At 39.7% G+C, this 19,599-nt stretch overlaps 1 protein-coding gene across 1 annotated transcript; it reads right to left on the reverse strand.

Annotated features, from left to right (window-relative positions):
• Window positions 1-254: 254 nt before the first annotated feature.
• wsb1 (WD repeat and SOCS box containing 1) lies at window positions 255-18,412 on the reverse strand. Its single transcript, XM_073480177.1, has 9 exons — window positions 17,980-18,412; window positions 15,976-16,144; window positions 11,794-12,050; window positions 11,270-11,401; window positions 9,664-9,764; window positions 6,983-7,155; window positions 6,582-6,695; window positions 3,118-3,225; window positions 255-2,826 (listed from the first exon to the last, which is right to left on the reverse strand). The coding sequence occupies exons 1-9, from the start codon at window positions 18,017-18,019 to the stop codon at window positions 2,664-2,666; spliced, it is 1,257 nt and encodes a 418-aa protein (XP_073336278.1). The 5' UTR covers window positions 18,020-18,412; the 3' UTR covers window positions 255-2,663.
• Between the last annotated feature and the right edge of the window lie 1,187 nt (window positions 18,413-19,599).

Raw genomic sequence — 19,599 nt, forward strand, 5'->3', positions numbered from 1 at the left:
CAACCTTGGATTAGCTAACACAACGTGCCACTGGACCACAGGAGTGATGGTTGCTGAAAACAGTCCTCTGTATACCTACTACACATCGCATGAAAAAACAGCCATTTCAGTCATTTACCACATTAGTAATGTCTGGACTGTATTTCTGCTCCAATGGAGGGATTAACAAATCTGATTAAACTCTTTTTTTGTCCTTCTTTGATTGTTGTATATATAAGGTTTATTGCAGATGTTCTCTCAAATTATTAACACCATTGTTTTTGTCAAAAAGCCTTTATTGAATCTACAAACAGTTACAAGAAAATTGCAGGAATTTTGTACATTCATATATATTTGATATATTTACCGCTTTATACTGCATCTCACTGAGGCAGGACTGTGTTTTTCCAATCACAATGGTTATAGGTAAATAAACATGTAATGCAAACCCCTTTTAAAGGTTTTGTTTAGATCTACAAATTGCAGCCTATTCATGAGACACCCTCTCAGCAGAAAAGTATGACGACAACCCAACCATTTCTATAAACGTCTGAAAAGGAATACCTTTGGCATTGACATTGTCTGAGAACTTATTGCTCTGTACCCACCTTCCTGAAGAAACAGAAGCAGGACAACACTAAAAGCTCAATGTCTCTTCTTCACATCTATTCTCACTGACAGAAAAACTGACAATGAAGAAATCGAGGATTCTGAAAATGTGTCATTTTGGATCATTATGTGCATACATTTCTATCAAGAGTTCAGTGAACATTAAAGTCTGTAACTCCAGATGGCCGAAGCTGACAAGTGATTGGTTGGTTGCTTTGGATTACTTTCAGGTTGCTGGAACTGCTTATTGTAATTTATACATACAGCAAAAATATGTGACAGGGCACATTATCACTGCCACTGACTAACAAAGAAATGTAATACAGTTTTAATTCTGGGCTTTAGCAGTAAGACGTGTAGTTATTGGTAGAGATTTTCACATTTAAAGGAGAAAAAAATACAAAAAACACAACAATAGAAGAACTGGATATAAATGATAAAATAATGTGAAAAAAGGCTTAAAACTTTGATATGTTGTTAGACATTATACAATTTTGTATATACATACAAATCACATGGAACTCCTGTGTACAAATTTTTGTACAAGTTCAAATATAGATAGCAGTTAAGCGGCAGAGGGGCCTTGGTTTAGTGTGAACACACACACACACACATACACACACACGCACACACACACACACGCACACACACACCTCTCAGGTAAACTAATCAGATAGATGGTGTAACAAATAGTGCAACCAGTGCATTTCTGTTTTGATGTGGAGCTGGCTAACACGCTAGCTCATTGGCTAGTGACGTAGTTAGCTTCTGGTGCCGACTATAACTGAAACAAAGCATGAAAATTCTCACTCTGCCTGTTTATTAGTGAGTGTGAGTGAGGTATGGTGGTTTCATTACCGTTTCAGAGAAATAGAAATGCTTGATTTTGTTTTTCTTTAATGTTGTGACAATAATGCAATGTAAAGATACTATACTTCCACAGTATCAGTAGTTCACAGATTTAAGTATTGGCCTTCAAAACTCAGCATCCTTTAATCCTCTCACATGTCTCTTCCCTTTAGCTCACCTACTTGCCAACAGAAAACCTGACATTAAGAGCAAGCACCAACACAAAGCTTCTCACATTAAGTGCAACAGCCATTTCAAGTCAGAAGAAAAGATGAAGGGTTTACTGAACCTGGTGAGAGATGAAGCCAGCTCGAAGAGGAGCTCAACACTGAGATACTGTGTTTCCACAGCATGGTACAGCTTGACTCAGCTCGAGTCCTCTTTTTTGATTTTTCATTGTCAAGAGTAGTGGATAGTACCTGGTACTTTGGTATCGAATTGATTGAAGTTTCAAGTGAGCCATGTCAATACTAAACCGCGGAATGAAAAAACTGCAGTCCACTGATTGGTCAGAATTGTCACTAATGCACTTAACACTTTTTTTTATTTTTTTATAAAGGGGTCATTTGGTCTTGCTACATTCAGCCTTTTCTGAAACAAAGTTTGTGTCGTTGTTGAGACAAAAAGCCATCTCTCTGATATCCACTGTTGCCGAGTTTGTGTTGAAGATAATGTCATGGCAGTTTCATGTGGTGTCACTATGAAACCTCACCTACATTGAGGGGGCACAATCTGCAGTGGAAAAAATGAAATTGAGAAAAGCACCAGGTACCAAAAACACATCCAGTCAAGCAGAACCAAGCTGTACCAAGCTGCAAAGCTTCTCACATTAAGTACAACAGCCATTACAAGTCAGAAGAAAAGATCACCACACTGATCTGATGGAGGGGACATGAGGCCCCATAAAATAACTTGACCTGACAGGTATAGATGGTGCACTTGCTCCAGCACACTAATTTACTAAAGCACTTACAAAAATAAATATGTACAAAACAACACAATATCCTGCTGTAAGAGGTGTGGTGGGGGTTTGAGACCAGACGGTGGCTCTGGGGTTTCGGTAAAGCTTAACTCTTTTCCTCCTGTCCTGATCGCTTTTGTTTGTTCAATAAAGTTCAATGAAACGCCGTACATTTTTCAGAAAATAAGGGATTCATTGGTTTTCCAGCATGCTGCTGCAGCAGGTGCAGTGGTGTCAGCTGAGGCTGGGGTGGTGTAAGGGACGATTAGATAACTTTGTAGGTCAGGTAGTCACGGAGCGGCGTGGGAATAGCCAGGACCTCCACCTGCTGGGTGGTCATCACCCGGCGAAGGGCCATCCTGCACATGTGCTGCAGACTGGCAATGCTACGAGGACACTCCCAGAAATGCACACTACCATCACGGGTCCTGGGGGGGAGGCAATTGATGACAATTTAATAAGGAGGAGGTATAACTTGGAGCAACTCACAAAGACTTCACTGGTACATTGTAATTGAGTCCAGTGGAAAAAAAAAAACCTTGACAAAGCTAAGAATGCTAGCAGCCTGTCTATGGAGAAAGCCAGCTGAGTGAAAACACAGAACTGGTGTCTTCTACTGGCCTATCATAAGGCAAGAGTCAATGAGGTGTGACAGAGGTTATGTAATGTGATCTGTGTGTTAAGGATGGTGTATGTCTGAACACTTGCTAGCGTCTTACCCAGCAGCAAGGACACTTCCTTCGGCAGAGAAGGCACAGCATAGGCCATTAGAGAGAGAGGCAATGGCCTGAGGAGCCCTTTCCTCTATGCTCCAGAAACGAACCAGCCTGAGCAGAGACAGAAAAAAAACACAAGGACACTGCTGTCAGAATCCAAACTGCATGCAAGAAACTTGGGGTGACTCATCAGTTGGTCGCTTCATTGGTCAATATGCTATTGTCTGACCAAATTCTCATTGGTTGTACATCAAGAAAAAAGCGCTTCTTAATTCAGCTCCACTCCATCACTGGAGAAGTGATAAGGACTTGTGATATGTAACCAATCAGATAATATGGGCAGAACAGTGATTGTGACTACAGATAGAAGCAATTTTCTCATATGAACCCTGGGCAATGTCTGGAGAATCAGGTCTAGACATTGTCCAGAGTTGCCATTTTACACATGTAGTATTCAGACATGTTGTCATCTACTGGAAATACTCAACAACAACATGACCACTCACTCACTGTGAATTCTCTAGACAAAGAACTGCTTTTTCACACATGGAATCAAACTCTGCACTGGCGATCTAGCAGGGTAAATCAATTTAATGTCTGGTCCAAATGATTTGTGCACTTCCTCACACACAGGTACTCCGGGAAATGTCTAAATAGGTTCAGGATTGCAGTGACAGGTAGCACATTTTTAGTTAACCTAGATAACTGTGCTCCAATTGACTGGCCACCGATCGTTTGGCCGATATTCATTTTTGATCAAGGGTTTCTATAAAGGCCGATCAGAGGAGACAGTCAGATACACACTTGAGACAGTGTCTCTGGCTTTCCGACAGAAAATCTGTTAAGGACGAACAGACTATTGTTGCGAATGACAAGCTGAACTGACTGCTGCAGACTACACTGGCAACAACAGAGCATGTTTTCTCATGCTGTTACCATAGTTATCTCTCTGTCCACAGCATTGTGTCAGTACTAGTTGCAGTCACCGGCTGGCTACTCAGTGCAAAACCTAAGAAACAAATGAAGATTCTGAAATATTTTCTATTCTGTCTTCAGCCGGTGCAGTGTGTTTGGCTAAAGGATCTGACAGCGTACAGAGTTAATAGCTAAAAGCAGAAGGTCGCTGTCAAATTTGCAAATAATTGGCAGCTGCTGTTAACACTGACAGTGAAGGGAGGGGGCAGGTTGGTTGTTAAACTGTTGCAGCTAGCTGAATAGTTTTCTAAAACTTGCATCTGGCAGCATTACAATGTTACATAATGCTACAAGAGATAAATTTTAACTGACAGTGACATTTATTCTAGTAACATAAGAGAAGCTAGCATGTGCAGACAGTTGATGGAGCTATTTAAAGATAAGGGCGGATGTGTGGAAGGTTTGGAAGAGAGGTTGGGGGGTGGGGTGGGGTGGGGGGGTGGGGGGTAGAGGGGGTATTTAATAACCAATTTAATGATAGTTTTAAACTGAAATTAAAATAAATAGAGGAACTGCAACAGCAGAGGTAGACAGACACGGAGCAGCACCTACGTACAGATTGACCTTGCGGGTCAGGTGCCAGACTGCCCCTGGCCCGGCCTTTGGGCATTGTGCACTGTGCGTCCCCAGTTTACACCGGCTGCTCAAAATGTCAGCGCGGCGCTCATACAGAGCTAACAGCGGAGCTGAACACACAAAAGGTCTGCCTGTTTCTGTTCAGAGGAACATGAAGCATTAAACAGTGAACTACAGTTTAATGTGACAACACAACAAGTTTATAGTAAATACATATACTGAAGTACTGCAGCCGAGTAGTACAGTTTAGAGATACAGTTAAAGAACTTTGAGTTAGGAGTCAGAAATTTTTTTGCTGATGCCTCACTTTATCAAAATACACAGAGACAAACAGACAGAGTTTTTAAGAGTTTGTTTTTGCTTCTGTTCTAAACATAAGTTCCCTGTTTGGCCAGACAGCAATCAGAGTGATTAATAGCTACCTTGTGACTATCACGTGACCCTTAGTAGTAGAAAGTAGTTATGTGCTCTCAAGCTCCATTAAAGGAATAGTTCACTCTAGAACGAAATTCAGACATTATCGAAGTATAGTGTAGTTTCTTATTTACATCCAGCTATGAGCGACCGAGCGACACACAAACACAAGAGGGATCTGCCTGCACTAGTGATTTGAAACTTTGAAACTCACAGCAGGATGTAAATACCGGTGTGTATCTATCGCGAGTTCTGTTGCTCTTGTCTGGCGCGGCTTCTGTAGTGCAAACGCTGTGAGGGAGACTCGCATGCACGCGGGAGCATATATAGCATAGTGACTGTTAGAAGGCTAGAAAAATGTACTAAATGATGTCGTTTCGAGTAAACTCTGGATGTCGCCACTTCAGGACACTTGGATTGCAGCGGACGAGCAGTATGGAGGAATATTACAAAGTTTTTGTGTAGTTTTATGGACCTTTTCGTCTCGGGCACAATTGATACCTGTTATATGGATGTTTGCTGCAGGACGGTACCCCCGCGGGTCTCCAGCTGCACTCTGAGGAATAAAAAACTACACCGAACTTCTCATCAGCATGAGGGTGAGTCGACAATGACTGAATTTCGTTCTAGAGTGAACTATTCCTTTAAGGCTCATGACTCCCTGCAAGCTTTAAAAATAAGCTGGTGCAAACAGTGATGCTTCTCTGCTGCACTGTGCTGTTTACATATCAGCCCATGTGCACAAATAGGCATTAAAAAAAAGGTTTTGAGGGAAAACACTAAAAGTGTTAAAAAGGTTTGCAGCTGAACATGTCGGTTTGTCAAGGCTCAAAACAAAATCACAGCTCATTCAGGAACACTTTGAAATATGAGTGTTTGAAGCAAGGCACTTAGTTATCCACTGCTGACACATGTTCACGCTGATATGGTTGACCACCTAGAACAAACACCATAAGAATTACAATATCCCAGAACAGAAAAAAAATAATCTGGGTTTCAATTTGTTTTGGGGGTTGATACTGAAGGTCAGCATGTTCAAAACAAAAAAAAAAACCTGGATACTGGCATACATGTTAATAAAAAGAGACAAGTTAAAGCCACACTATGTGACATTTTTACCTGAAAATATCCACTTCAAAATCATTTTGACGGTACAGTGTCTTGTAAGAGGATGAATGGTGTCTCTATCACAGCCACTCCACCCCCCTATAACTTGTTTCTGCACTATGCAACTTCAGTGAGTAAGCTCACAGCGTTAGATAAAAGTTTTCAAGTCATAACACTGTCATGATGTACTGAGTTTTATTTGTAGTTAGCACCTACATTAGGTCTGACAAATTGTTACAGATCTGGGATTTGGATTTACGAGTGGTATTGCACTCAGAAACTGTCTGGGGGAGCGAAATCACACAAAATGCCAATTTTCACATAATGTTGCTTTAAGAAAACACATAAGAAGTAAGGGAATATAACTTTAATGCTGATGTCATCAAGTGTCTTACCTGTCATCAGTAATGCTAGCAATGTGTCGGCCGTCAGGGCAGAAGCTCACAGAGCGAACCCAGCGGTCATTTGCCCCTCCAGCAAAAATGGGTGATGGAGGAGGGAAGAGATGACTGTAAAAAGATGAGAAACGACTTCAATACTAGCAACAGTATCACAGGAAATTATTTCAGGTTAAAAATTAACATTCAGACAGAACCCTCAAAAAGTAAATTAATATGAATATCTTTTGATAGTAGAAATACTGTTTAGTCTCTTGAAAATAAAAAGTTAACGTCATAAGCAAAAAAACAGTGTTGCACTCAGTATACTCGGGGGTTTTGCAATTATAGCCTTAGTATTCATTGAACGCATTCCAGGGCAGCGAACCCATGGCCCCCATATTGTGTGTATTTCTTACCCCAGTTCCAGTAGGATGGTGGACTTGTGGTGGTCCCACACAATGACCCGGGTGTCATAAGAGGCAGTGGCCAACAGCGCACCATCTGGTGAAAACTCACAAGACACCACATCATTGTGGTGCCCCTCCAGCTTCTGGATCAACGTGTACTTATCCATGTTCCATAGGAACACCTGCAATGTAAAGAGAGTATTGTTATAGCCCATGAAATGATTTGTTGTAGTATACATGTGCTATCTTACACTAATCATTACTATATGCACAAAACACATTTAGAAATTAAATTAGGAAGCATGAATTAAAACAGAATTAAACAGAGTTATGCTCAAGTTAGGTCATTGTAAAGCTTTGTAACCTTTAAACAGGCTGAACAAACTAAAGAGCACAAGCTACACAAACAGCAAGGCTATGTCAAATTGCAACACTTTACCTACATTGACAATTACAATTAACATTCCATTTTTTTAATACTAGAAAATTAAACTTCAACCTAATTTAAATTCATAATTTTTCAATACATTATTAAATATACTACATTAATACTTCCATTGTTTTAACATAAAAAGTCTACACAAAAAAGAGAAAATAAAACAAGTAGTAACTTAAGGTAACATAATGTTACTCCACTGGTTTCCCCTTTCAGAGTTTTAGTTCACTGTGTTTACAATAGGCTCGCACCTCCGGCGGAAGCCTATGAAGAGAGACAGATACTGCAAGAGAAAAGAATATTTTATGGCCAAAGGATTGATACCTTTGGCAAAGTATACATATGCATACATACACACACGCACATACTGTACACTCACATACACACTGGTAGAAAAGTGATCATCTGTGAAAGCCTTTTGCTTTGAACATTCAGACATGGCCTGAATTTTTAGTACTAATGCATCATCTGAGAATTATGCAGTTATATAACTTCTGCTTCTTCTCACTCTTTGGTAGAATTTGATAATGGTTAAAAGTGGTACAAACTCTGCTTGTGAACATCTGCAGTTAATGAGCTACATAAAAAAACATTACATAAAACATGCAGGCTAATGGTTATGTTTCTTGAGCAGTTTCTTCCTCTGTACTAGCTAGTGTCCGCATTTTGTAGTTTCCACCAACTAAGTTAAAAACATCAGCATAATATTATTATTTTTTGGGATTTTTTAGCTGAGGTGTTCATGTTAAGTATGCTGGTGGAACAATGTGGATGAAAGCCAGTCTAATTCATTGTTGCAGTTGCTGCCAACAGCAGAAACACCTATTATGCTCTTTATAAAAGCAGACAAAGCCACAAAACTGCAGATGGAAAGGTTACCACATAACTGGCCAATTTGTTGACTGTTTTTCTCAACAGTTTAAGGCAACAGAACCGTGCCCTGCAAAGGCACAAAAATATACAATTTCTGTATGTCAACAATAATCTGAAACCTTCATAATAATTCCATGATTAAGGGGGTGGGTGTAACATTTGCAAATTCATTGGCAGCTGCTGTTAACACTGACAGTGAAGGGAGGGGGCAGGTTGGTTGTTAAACTGTTGCAGCTAGCTGAATAGTTTTCTAAAACTTGCATCTGGCAGCATTACAATGTTACATAATGCTACAAGAGATAAATTTTAACTGACTGACATTTATTCTAGTAACATAAGAGGAGCTAGCATGTGCAGACAGTTGATGGAGCTATTTAAAGATAAGGGCGGATGTGTGGAAGTGGGTTTGGAAGAGAGGTTGGGGGGTGGGGTGGGGTGGGGGGTGGGGGGGTGGGGGGTAGAGGGGGTATTTAATAACCAGTTTAATGATAGTTTTAAACTGAAATTAAAATAAATAGAGGAACTGCAACAGCAGAGGTAGACAGACACGGAGCAGCACCTACGTACAGATTGACCTTGCGGGTCAGGTGCCAGACTGCCCCTGGCCCGGCCTTTGGGCATTGTGCACTGTGCGTCCCCGGTTTACACCGGCTGCTCAAAATGTCAGCGCGGCGCTCCGTTCAAAACCAATCACACACTGAGCTCTGCCACCACCTGTGACAGGGAGAGCAAGACACACACTGTAGGGACACACACAGCCGAATAAAGCTACAACCATGTCTACCACTACCACCATGTTCAGATTGATCTACAGCTGCAACACTGAAGTTAAGGTCAATTAATGCTGGCCAGTTTATGGAAAAGATATCCAGAAACTGGGAAGTATATTCAACATGTAATAATAAAGGAAATATTTTCTTATGAACTTTGATAATATGCAAGGTTTTCATGAGGTCAGAATGTATCAAAACTGCATTTATTAGAAATTACTTGATTTTTTTCAAGATTGCCTGTAATGATTTAAAGGGGTAGTTTGGTCACCCCCACATCAACATTAACACTTTTCAGTGGTATATGAATTATACGGTAAAACAAATTTACTAATATAAAAAAATTGCGAAAACAGTCTACTCTGCATGCAAACTTTATAACACCAAAAGCCCTTTTTCTCACTGCAAACAAAAACCAAACAGAAAGTGGGTGCAGGAAGCTCAACTTATGAGACCGAGCACAATTTGTTATAAGGTGGAAATGGGAGGGCAAGGCAGATGGGGAGTTTTTTTCATTTGTAGGCTGATTGAGCATAACTGGTCACAAACAATTGCACACAGATTGGCTAGCAAACCCAACAAAATAACAAAAAAGGAACTTGTATACATACTGCTTTGCCAGCGCCGACTGAGCACAGGATGGAGGAGTCAGGGGAGAAGGCGCTGCAGTACACCCAGTTCTGATGCCCCCGCAAAACCTTCACCATATTACCTACAAGATATAAAAAACAGTACACCATGTTCTTTACTGTTAAAGCCACACTGCTGTCACAAACAACACTTCTTTGTTGACAATAGAGAGACATGTCCTATCCCCCATAGGACATGCAATGAAAGTCCCCAGTGGCAATCAAACAAGTAATGCCAAGGCAATGTGATATGCACCTCAATCTATAAGCCACATGGATGCCCACATAATGAGTCACTTATTTCCCACTTAAATATTTGACCACCATGACACGTTTTTGGTCGGTACCACAAATGACACGGTTGGACTATATTTTTCTTTTAGTCAACAATTTTGACAAAAAGACACAAACCAACAATGTGTTAATGTGCCTCTGAAAACCTTAAAGCTGTAGTTTTGTGGAAGAAATTTTAAACAGAAGGGATAGATTTTTTTTATGCCTAAACAAACTAAATAAACAAACTCTCTTTGTTTTTATGACTGAACAAACTGACCTTCAAGGACAACACAATATCATACGGTTTTACCGAACCCTGCCACCTTTCTAGCTTCAGACAGTGTTCTGAGGACCTTAATTTACTATGAGAACAACTTGTTTATTCCGTAGTTGTTTTTTTGTGTCAAAACAATGAGGCGACTACTGAAAGTGGAGCGGGCAGTGCAGCTCTTCTTTGAGCTGGGAGGAGCTGAGGGAGACGCGGAGCCAGTCTGAGCCAGAGAGTGAGGAGTTTGACGATGAAGTGGGTGATCCATCTTTTGTTTTGGTGACACCATGGAAGTGTCAGGCCTGTGATGTGCCTCTCTGTCTTGTGGTGGACAGGAACAGTTTTATGGAATGGCACAAATAATTTGTGTGGCATCTTATTGTGACACCTGTTATACCCTGGACGTCAGAGGGTTAAATGGTTTAAACAGGCCTCAGTAATTTCCCAGAACCGTCATGTAGTGTTCAGTAAACATTACTCTAACAGGAGGAAATAGTGCATTTGTTGAGAACTATTTTCAGTGGCAATGGCAAAGCATCATTCATCATCATTGTCACGAGAGTATACAGAATTGATCGGAGCTGATTTTTCTTGACAGTGACCCAGTAAGTTTATTGACCAATACCAAGTTTGTAGGTTTGATTGTTAAAATATGTGTGTCAAGGAGTGGTCTTTGTTGCAGCACAAAGTATCATGATGACTGAGATATGCACACAGTATGCAGACGGTCGGAAACGGCGACCGGCAGATTTTTTCTTATAATTATTTCAATACAGACTTGTTGTTCACAATGAAGCACTATCGGGGATAAAATATGGTGCGTCCCATGGATGCATGGATAGTGACTTCACTGCGTCCGTTCAGATATACATTTGTCAGAGACACGGGACGCATACCGAGCAAGATCACTTTCGTGGGGTCACTTCACAGCCAATAAAATGCCATGATGACATTTCACTGGCTATGAGGTAAATGCTAGGGCTCACATTTTTATGTCTCATGCAGACCATAGATTAGACCATTAAGGACGGATCATCTACATACCATCATCTTTGAGGTCCCACACCCGGAGGGTCTTATCTCTGGATGCAGAGACTAGCATGAGGCTGCCATCAGGAGCAAAGGTAAGGTCTCGCACTACATCAGTATGGTCCATCAGATTCAGCAACAGTTTTCCTGCAACAAGCCATCAAATAGAACAAAGGGATTAAAGCAGCAACAAGGAGTTTTTAACTGGGTTTGACAGTCACAATTTAACACCAGCCTCTATATGCCTTACATACAGATATGAGAACATCAGCAAGATTGTCTATTTTTATATAGTTTCTCTTATTGCCTGGCCAATGTCTCATGAATTCACACGAAACAATTTACAGCACACAGGCCTGACATCCAAATTTCAACAAAAGCCAGATTTTTTCCTACAAATCACTGCAATACCATTATTAGTTCAGAGCATACTATCATTTTAAAAATTATATTTCCTAACTATTTCTTGCCTCATCCTTTTACCAACTAATTAAGTTGAAGAGAGAAACTACTTAGAATCAAGGACAATGTGTCCTCACCAGTGTAAACATCCCAGATCTTGATGCGACCATTGTTGAGGCCCGTTGCCAGTAGCAGTTGGTCCTGGCCAAACTTGAAGCGGTGCCACTCAATATTAACACAGCGGCTCTGCTTCTCTGGCACTGAGGAGCCAAAGGCCAAACCCCAGACGATGTCACCGCAGTCAATGGTGTGTTCACAGGGGTCACCTGCAGCTGGGATTACTTGGCCTCCGGAGCTGTTCTGACTGGCATTGGTGCCCTCTCCACCCATTGAACTAAAGCAACAGAGAATGGAGAAAGATAGAAGAGGTCAACCAGAGACAGCCCAGTCGTGCTGAGCCATGTGGTGAACAAGCAATTGGGGCTTGCTAGTGAGTGTTTTCTACAACACCACACAGTAAAGGTGTTTACCTTCATAATATGTTGGAGGTGTGCTAGTCACAGACCACAGTAAGAGCCTGTTGCCTGAACCCCTTTTCAGCTCACTGGGGCTGTTTGTACTATTCCTGTCCGTAATATTTTGAACTGAACCGTTGAGCAAATAGTGCAGAATGTGTCTATATCTGGTTATTTATACATGTTTTGAAAAATATTATTGCTAATGAAGCCCTGCAAACTTGGTAAAAACTTCACTGCATTTCATAAAACAAAAAGGCCGCATCAGCAAGAAAGGTTCGGTTTGCGTTAGCAGTAACTTACCACAGATCCAATACAGCTGAGAGCAGCGAGTAAAATAAGAGTAACATGTGAAAGTACAAACAGGAACACAGGAGTTAAACTGAACTCCATAACCATGGAAATCCATGTAGAAGCTGCCTGCTGTTTGGGAACAACAAGCACTTGCTCCACAGTCAATTTCAAAGTGTGGTTTTGAGAGTCACAAGGCCCTATTGAGTGAAAAAAGAGCCTATTAAGCAGAAAGGGAGCTGATAATACAAGGCACGTGTCCTTGGCACTGAGGAGCAACCTCTTTCTGCTCATTCTGCTTTGTGCATTAGGCAGAAGGGCCAAAAAACAGCTGGAAAATTCTACCAGCACATAGATCTGCCAAGCACCAACATTATATATGTAGATCTACGTGACTTACTCAGCGAGTGTGAGCAAATTATATAATGACTTTATTTCATGCAGTGTGCCTATTTTACTACCTTTTCCTGCAGATAAAACAGCAGTAAATATGCACAGCTAGAGGTAAGCTCTATAAAAGTCAAGTGGCATAATATGATAATATGATTTATGATATAAAGTTCACAACATCAAGTCAGAAAACTCAACACCAAGTCAGAAAACTCAACAGCAAGAGAAAAAAACACAATTGCAGGAGAGAAAACACAATAGCAAGTTGGAAAGCACAATTGCTAATTCCAAAAACACAACGACATTAACCAGAAATCACCTCAGAATTTTTTCAACTGGAAAGGGTGGGACTTTTACTTGTTGAATCTGATTGGGCAGATCAGTGTCGGGAATTATACCGAAGAAGAAGCGAGTGAAGCAAGAGGGCCCATTTTCCCTCTTCTGGTTCAAACGCAATTGTGTTTGTCCTTCCGGTTTAGTGCTAGCAAGTATTCAGCAGCCACACCGTAGTGATTGGACCGAGTTAGCTGCATTTCAACCGTAAATTTCACCATAATAACTATTTATAAATCAATAACTTCACAACCACACATGTTTGAGGAGGAATCTCATCCAGAATTGGGGAGAATGAGCAGCATTAGCAAACAAGATCAAAGTTTTCCGTGACATTTTGCTCAGATAAATATTGTTAACGTTATTTATTTATCCCTGTCACATAATGTTGCTTACTGTAGATTAGTACTTATACTTCAACTGTCTAAACATACACTCTGTTATACGTTTGTCTTTTACAGGTTCAATTCTGACAAGTGACTAATAGACCACAGTGAAGTAACGTTATAAAGTATTTGATGTGAGGAGCTCCATACAGTAGGTAACATGTTAGCCTGCGCATTTAGCACAGCATGTAAACACACTACGTTAATTATCAGTGAGTAATGAAACAACAGACGATGTAACACATTGATTTCTGAAATCATTTGTAGTAAAAGCAAATGAATAAAATAAGATTTTACATTTTTTTTTAAAAAAGAGAGACAATAATGCTGCATTCCAGTTACATGGGAGACCACTCGCCCGAGTTGCAAAGTGGGAAATCTTGCAGCTGTCTCGCGACATTTCACCGAGGCACGCCCCCTTTTGGTCGGAATATCCACTGTCCGACTCGGTGCTCCTGAGAGTACACCGAGTAGAGCGAGGATAGACAAACGACTAGACAAACAAAGATGGCTGCGCCCGTAATTGATGTATTTTCTTTGTATTTGTACCACTTTGGACATTTTAATATCGATTTTAAATGCTCTTACACATTTGATTACATTGCTGCTTTAATCCAGTCACCAATTTATGCATTGCACGGTCTTGCTGTGCTTGCAATACAATGTAAAGTTTTGTTTTCGAGCTGGTTTGCTAAAGAGGCTAATGTAGCTAACAATAACAATAACAATGACTAGCCTGCTACTGCCCTGATGACATCCATGTTCTTCCGACTCGTCGTGTAGCGATGACAAACGGGAACGCTATTTGTGCTACAAGCCAGGAAATGATGTCACGTTCTCGCATAAGAGCAACTCGGGCGAGTGGTCTCCCATGTAACTGGAATGCAGCATAAACCTACTGTAGTGACCTATATAGTGACTTTCTTATGTAGTTGAAAAATCTGCACAGTAACTGCAGCAACTGTGAGGACTGTGTCCATGATTTAGAGTAACTTTGATCTTTTCGCTTTAAGTTTTTACTTGTCAGACTATTTTACCATATTAATGCTTTAAAAGTGTTTGTTGAAGCTGCAGATGACATGCTTGATATCCTTTTTAAGATATTGTGGAGAATATCGTAAAACTTGTATCATGATCTGTCAACCAAGTAATAAAGTCTGACCGTAAAAGTGGAATGTTTTGTGTTGCTTACTACTTGTATCAAAGGATAACTAGCAAAACGTCTTCATAGCCAGGATTAAATGAACCAGGCCTTTTGGCCCTCCTAAATGCAAGGTTTTATCGCCTATCTAAACAGTGAAATGACAGACAATTGTAAAGAACATATTTCTCTAATGTGACAGGACCCTTACTACTAAATTTAAAAATGACCAAAACTTTCTTTAAAAATAAAACACTTTATTCATAGCCAATGAAATGGAAATATAAATGATGTATATAAAACGCTCAATGTATCAAAGCCACAACTTTAATGTAAACCGTCCAGATCATGTCCTCCATTGAGGTGAAGGGTTTTAAAAGAACACTTAACTTTGACTGTATGTTAACTTGTGACATACTAATAGCACGTAAAGTATTTATAACTGTGCAAAAAGCACAATTTGTGTGCCTTGGTGTTGGTTTGAATACAATGTGTGTCAATAGTATGGGACCAGCAGATGTTACACTGGAACTGCAAAAGTATTCAGTATTAGGATCAAAGTAACATTAAATGTAACGCTATGTGTGGAGTACTTTCATTAGCCTTAGCCTAAAGCTAGTGGGTGTCAATCATAGTTAGACAACGTTGTCAAGTTAATAAATCCTGCAGTTTGACAATTCTTTCAAAATTCTGACTTGGTTTCTGGTTAATATCGTTGCGTTTTTCGAATTTGCAATCGTGGTTTCAAAATTGCAATTGTGTTTTCCGACTTGCTGTTTTTCTGAACTTGACGTTGTGATTCGGATTTGCTGTTGTGATTTGCACCCGTCAGCCACCATACCTTTCACTCAGTGAAGATTGAAAAGCTATGAAAGCTTTTTTGGGTTTTGACAAAAAAAAAAAAACTGGGATGTTATGCTATGCAAAAGATGGAAAATCACCCACAGAATTTTTTTTGTCTTTAGCTTGTGCGGTTTAGATATTATTGGCAACAAGGAAAACATTTTAGCACAAATGAGGTCAATTAATGTAGCTTTTCTCATTGATAGTGGGACCCCTACATATGATGACATAAGTAAGCTGTACGCTATAATAACATATGAAAACCCTGAAGGTCATAACCTTAAGAAGATTCCCACACACTCAGTTTACAATAGAAGGGTTTCAGATTCTTAGAAAATCATAAATATGTATGTTACCGTTTTAATAATCACAGTTGCGACATCAAAAATATTGGTAGTAACTCAGAAAAATGATACTTACAAGCTCTTCAGGCATTTTGTCCAGGGAATGAGCCTGACAATGCGATGTCCCTGAGACCAAGCAAAGTAGGAACCATTGGGTGCAAAGGCTACCGTCCAAGCCTCGCGTCCAGACTTCTGGTCGAAGGGAGCAACAGGCACCAGGAGTTCACCGATGAACTTAGCCTTACCTGTAAAAACAACACCACCACCGTTACTGCAGCTACACACAGCAAAATGATCACTTATTAACAAGTTACAACCCCTCTGCTTATCTAGACCTTCCCACGGGAATCCCAAAGTAACCTCTTCACTAACCCAAAGATATTAGTGGGCTTGTCAAAGATGCAGGCATCTGATTGGCTAACTGTGCTAACCACAATATTTGTTCAAAAACAGTGGGAGGGGAAGTTTATGAGATAAACCAGTTTGATACTCTGTTAAATCATGAATTATAACAATTACTGAAATGTATGTGTGCATTTCAGGAATGGTGTTAATTTATTATATGAGATCAAGAAACTGTCAACTTACAGGTAATATTCTACAAAGGTAAAACACTATATATCCACATTCTTGACTCATACTTTACATCTAGATGTACTGACATATATGTGCCCCATGGCAATTTGTATAGGATAGTCAGATTTACTTTGAAAAGTGACTTTACATTTTCCCTACAACTTTTATAGATTCTGGAAAGACAATTTACAGATTGATGAAAACGATTTTACAACTTTACCAACTGTCAACAAGAAGCACAAAGAAACAGCATCATAACATTTTTCTTATCTTTATATAAAAGAATAGGATGTTGCAGGGTTATTCTTACAGTTCTCTATGACCAAATGTAAATACATATGAACCAGGTTTGGAAAAAAATGCATTAAAGGTATTAGTGGACACATGGCAAATTTAGAGGTGATGCTTTTTACATATAGTAGGTATTCTGGATCATTCAGTAACATAAATGTTTTACTTGTGATGATAAAAAAAAATAAAACATTTTGGTACAGGTTACACTGAACTTTTTGGATTTCTACAGATAAACTTTAAGAGAGTTGGCTTATCTTTTTAAGTGCAAGAGTTTAAAGCTAAGCATACTGCTGCAGAAGAAATATATTGATTCTGGCATAAGCATAAACTCCTATATTGACAATTACAGCGTGGTAACGGTGATTTTCAATGCCTGGTATTTGACAAAAAAAAAAAGAAAGAAAGAAAGAAAGAAAGAAAAAAGAATGTAATGCAATGTAAGTGAATGACAATTTAACATTACAGACACATCATGTGATAAGCAAGTAATAAGATACATGCATACAAGTTCAATACAGCCCTGAAGCCTTTAACGTGTGGGTACGCACGTAACCTAAAGTTTTGTGCGAATCAAGGTTCAGAACCGCCTCACTGCTCGTGTGTGGGGGAGGGAAGGGTCCTCGCCAAGTTTTGAATCCGCAACCAAGCGAGAAGGAAATCCATTTTCAACCATTAACGTACGAGGTGTGGAAACTGACCAGCCATACTCAACTGTAAAATACCAGCAGGAGTTTAACGTTCTAGGATTGATAATAAAGCACTGCACCATCGGTTAGCTTGGGGCTGTGCGGTATGTTGTAATTTAACCGACATTCCGAAGAAACAAAAGGGTAGCGTTAAACTGCTAGCTCTAAGGCCAGATGTTCAGTTTAATATTAACTTACACACGCAGAATACACATTAAAAGACCCCTGAATAAAACAATGATTCAGACTATGTTAGCTTACATTGACTCAAATGGCATCTCAGCTACCGAGCTGTTACAACAGGCAAACAACGATGACTACAGTCCACCACGGTACTGTAGCTAGTCAAAGGCCATTGGAGCTAGCTAATAAGTTACTCTGTACTTACAAAAACACACATTTTGTCAGCTTACAACATTACGAAAAGAATAACTTTGAACGACATGGGAATAATATAGCGTCCTAATACCACGCTGCTCCAAGGACCTGGCCACAGAAAACATAAATGTAGGATTTTTACTTACCTATATCATTTTCGTTTACAGAGTCTGGGAAGCTTGCCATCTAAATAAGGACACAGAACTAAGAGAAAAGCCAAGTACGCACTGTAAAACAGATATCTAACTAGTGCAACCAAACAATTGGTGCAGAATTAGACGGCGGTTTCTCCTCTTCCGATGTCTACTGAAGTCGGTTAAATCCCTCCGCCAAGCTTAACGGCCCGGGTGAAAATACAGTCGTCCCTCGGCCTCTGTAAATCTCTTGTTTTCCTTTACTTCCTAGACAATAGTGTTAGTCTTACTGTTTAAAACTTTAAATACACACTCAGGCTACTGAGGCGTTACCACTCGCTCGGATTAAAAACAGTGTAACACGTAATTATAGTATTTGATTGAGTAGACGTAGCTAAGCACGATCTCTTGGTGTATAATGGCTTCTGACTGGGTGTTTACGTACGAGCTATTTCATCGAAGGGAGGGTTGACCATAAAACCGAGGGAGGGTTTTCATTACACGTCAGCACAGTTGCCATGGTAATACCATTCAGGTCGCCCCCTGCTGTCAATTTGTCTTAATGCAACTCTTCCGTCCTCTTCTTCTTTTGGCAAACAAACTAAAATGGTGTAGCACCACCTCCAACTGGTACAGACTGTGGATTTTCCTTCTGTTCCCTCCTTTAATGCGCATGCAGCGGTCGCTAAAAATACCATACCAAACATGTTAAAACAAACAAACAAACAAACAAACAAACATACTCAAACTTTAACTTCAAATGTATTCCTACAAATTACATCTACTTTTGCTGATCATTTTTCATGCCACTGAGAGAGAAGAGAACCTTTTCATATTAGCACATATTAGACAACATATGCTTATACTGACATATCTGTGATAGGCCAATATAAGCAGACCCATATACAGTCGTGGCCAAATGTTTACATACACTTATAAAAAAGATACAGGTGCATCTAAAAAAAATTTGAAAATCATGGAAAAGTTCTTTTTTTTCCCTGTAATTTCTTTCAAAAAATTAACTTTCATACATTCTAGATTCATTACACATATAGTGAAATATTTCAAGTCTTTTCTTGTTTTAATTTTGATGATTACGGCTTACAGCTTATGCAAATCAAAAATCCAGTATCTCAAAATATTAGAATATTACATAAGACCAATCAAAAAAAGGATTGATAATTCATAAATATTGACTTTCTGAAAAGTATGTTAATTTACAGTTGTGCTCATACGTTTACATACTCTGGCAGAATTTCTGTTTTTTTTGGGCATTTTTCAGAGAATATGAATGATGATACAAAAACTTTTCTTTCACTCATGGTTAGTGGTTGGGTGAAGCCATTTATTATCAAACAATTGTGTTTGCTCTTTTTATATCATAATGACAACAGAAACTACCCAAATGACCCTAATCAAAAGTTTATATATCCTGGAGGTTTTGCACAAGTTGACACACACAGGTTTAAATGGCTACTAAAGGTAACCATCCTCACCTGTGATCTGTTTGCTTGTAATCAGTGTGTGTGTATAAAAAGTCAGTGAGTTTGTGGGCTCCTGACAGACCCCTGCATGTTTCATCCAGTGCTGCACTGATATTGCTGGATTCCGAGCCATGGGGAAAGCAAAAGA

Source organism: Pagrus major, chromosome 2 (assembly GCF_040436345.1).
Source record: "Pagrus major chromosome 2, Pma_NU_1.0".
Taxonomy (NCBI): Eukaryota; Metazoa; Chordata; class Actinopteri; order Spariformes; family Sparidae; genus Pagrus; species Pagrus major.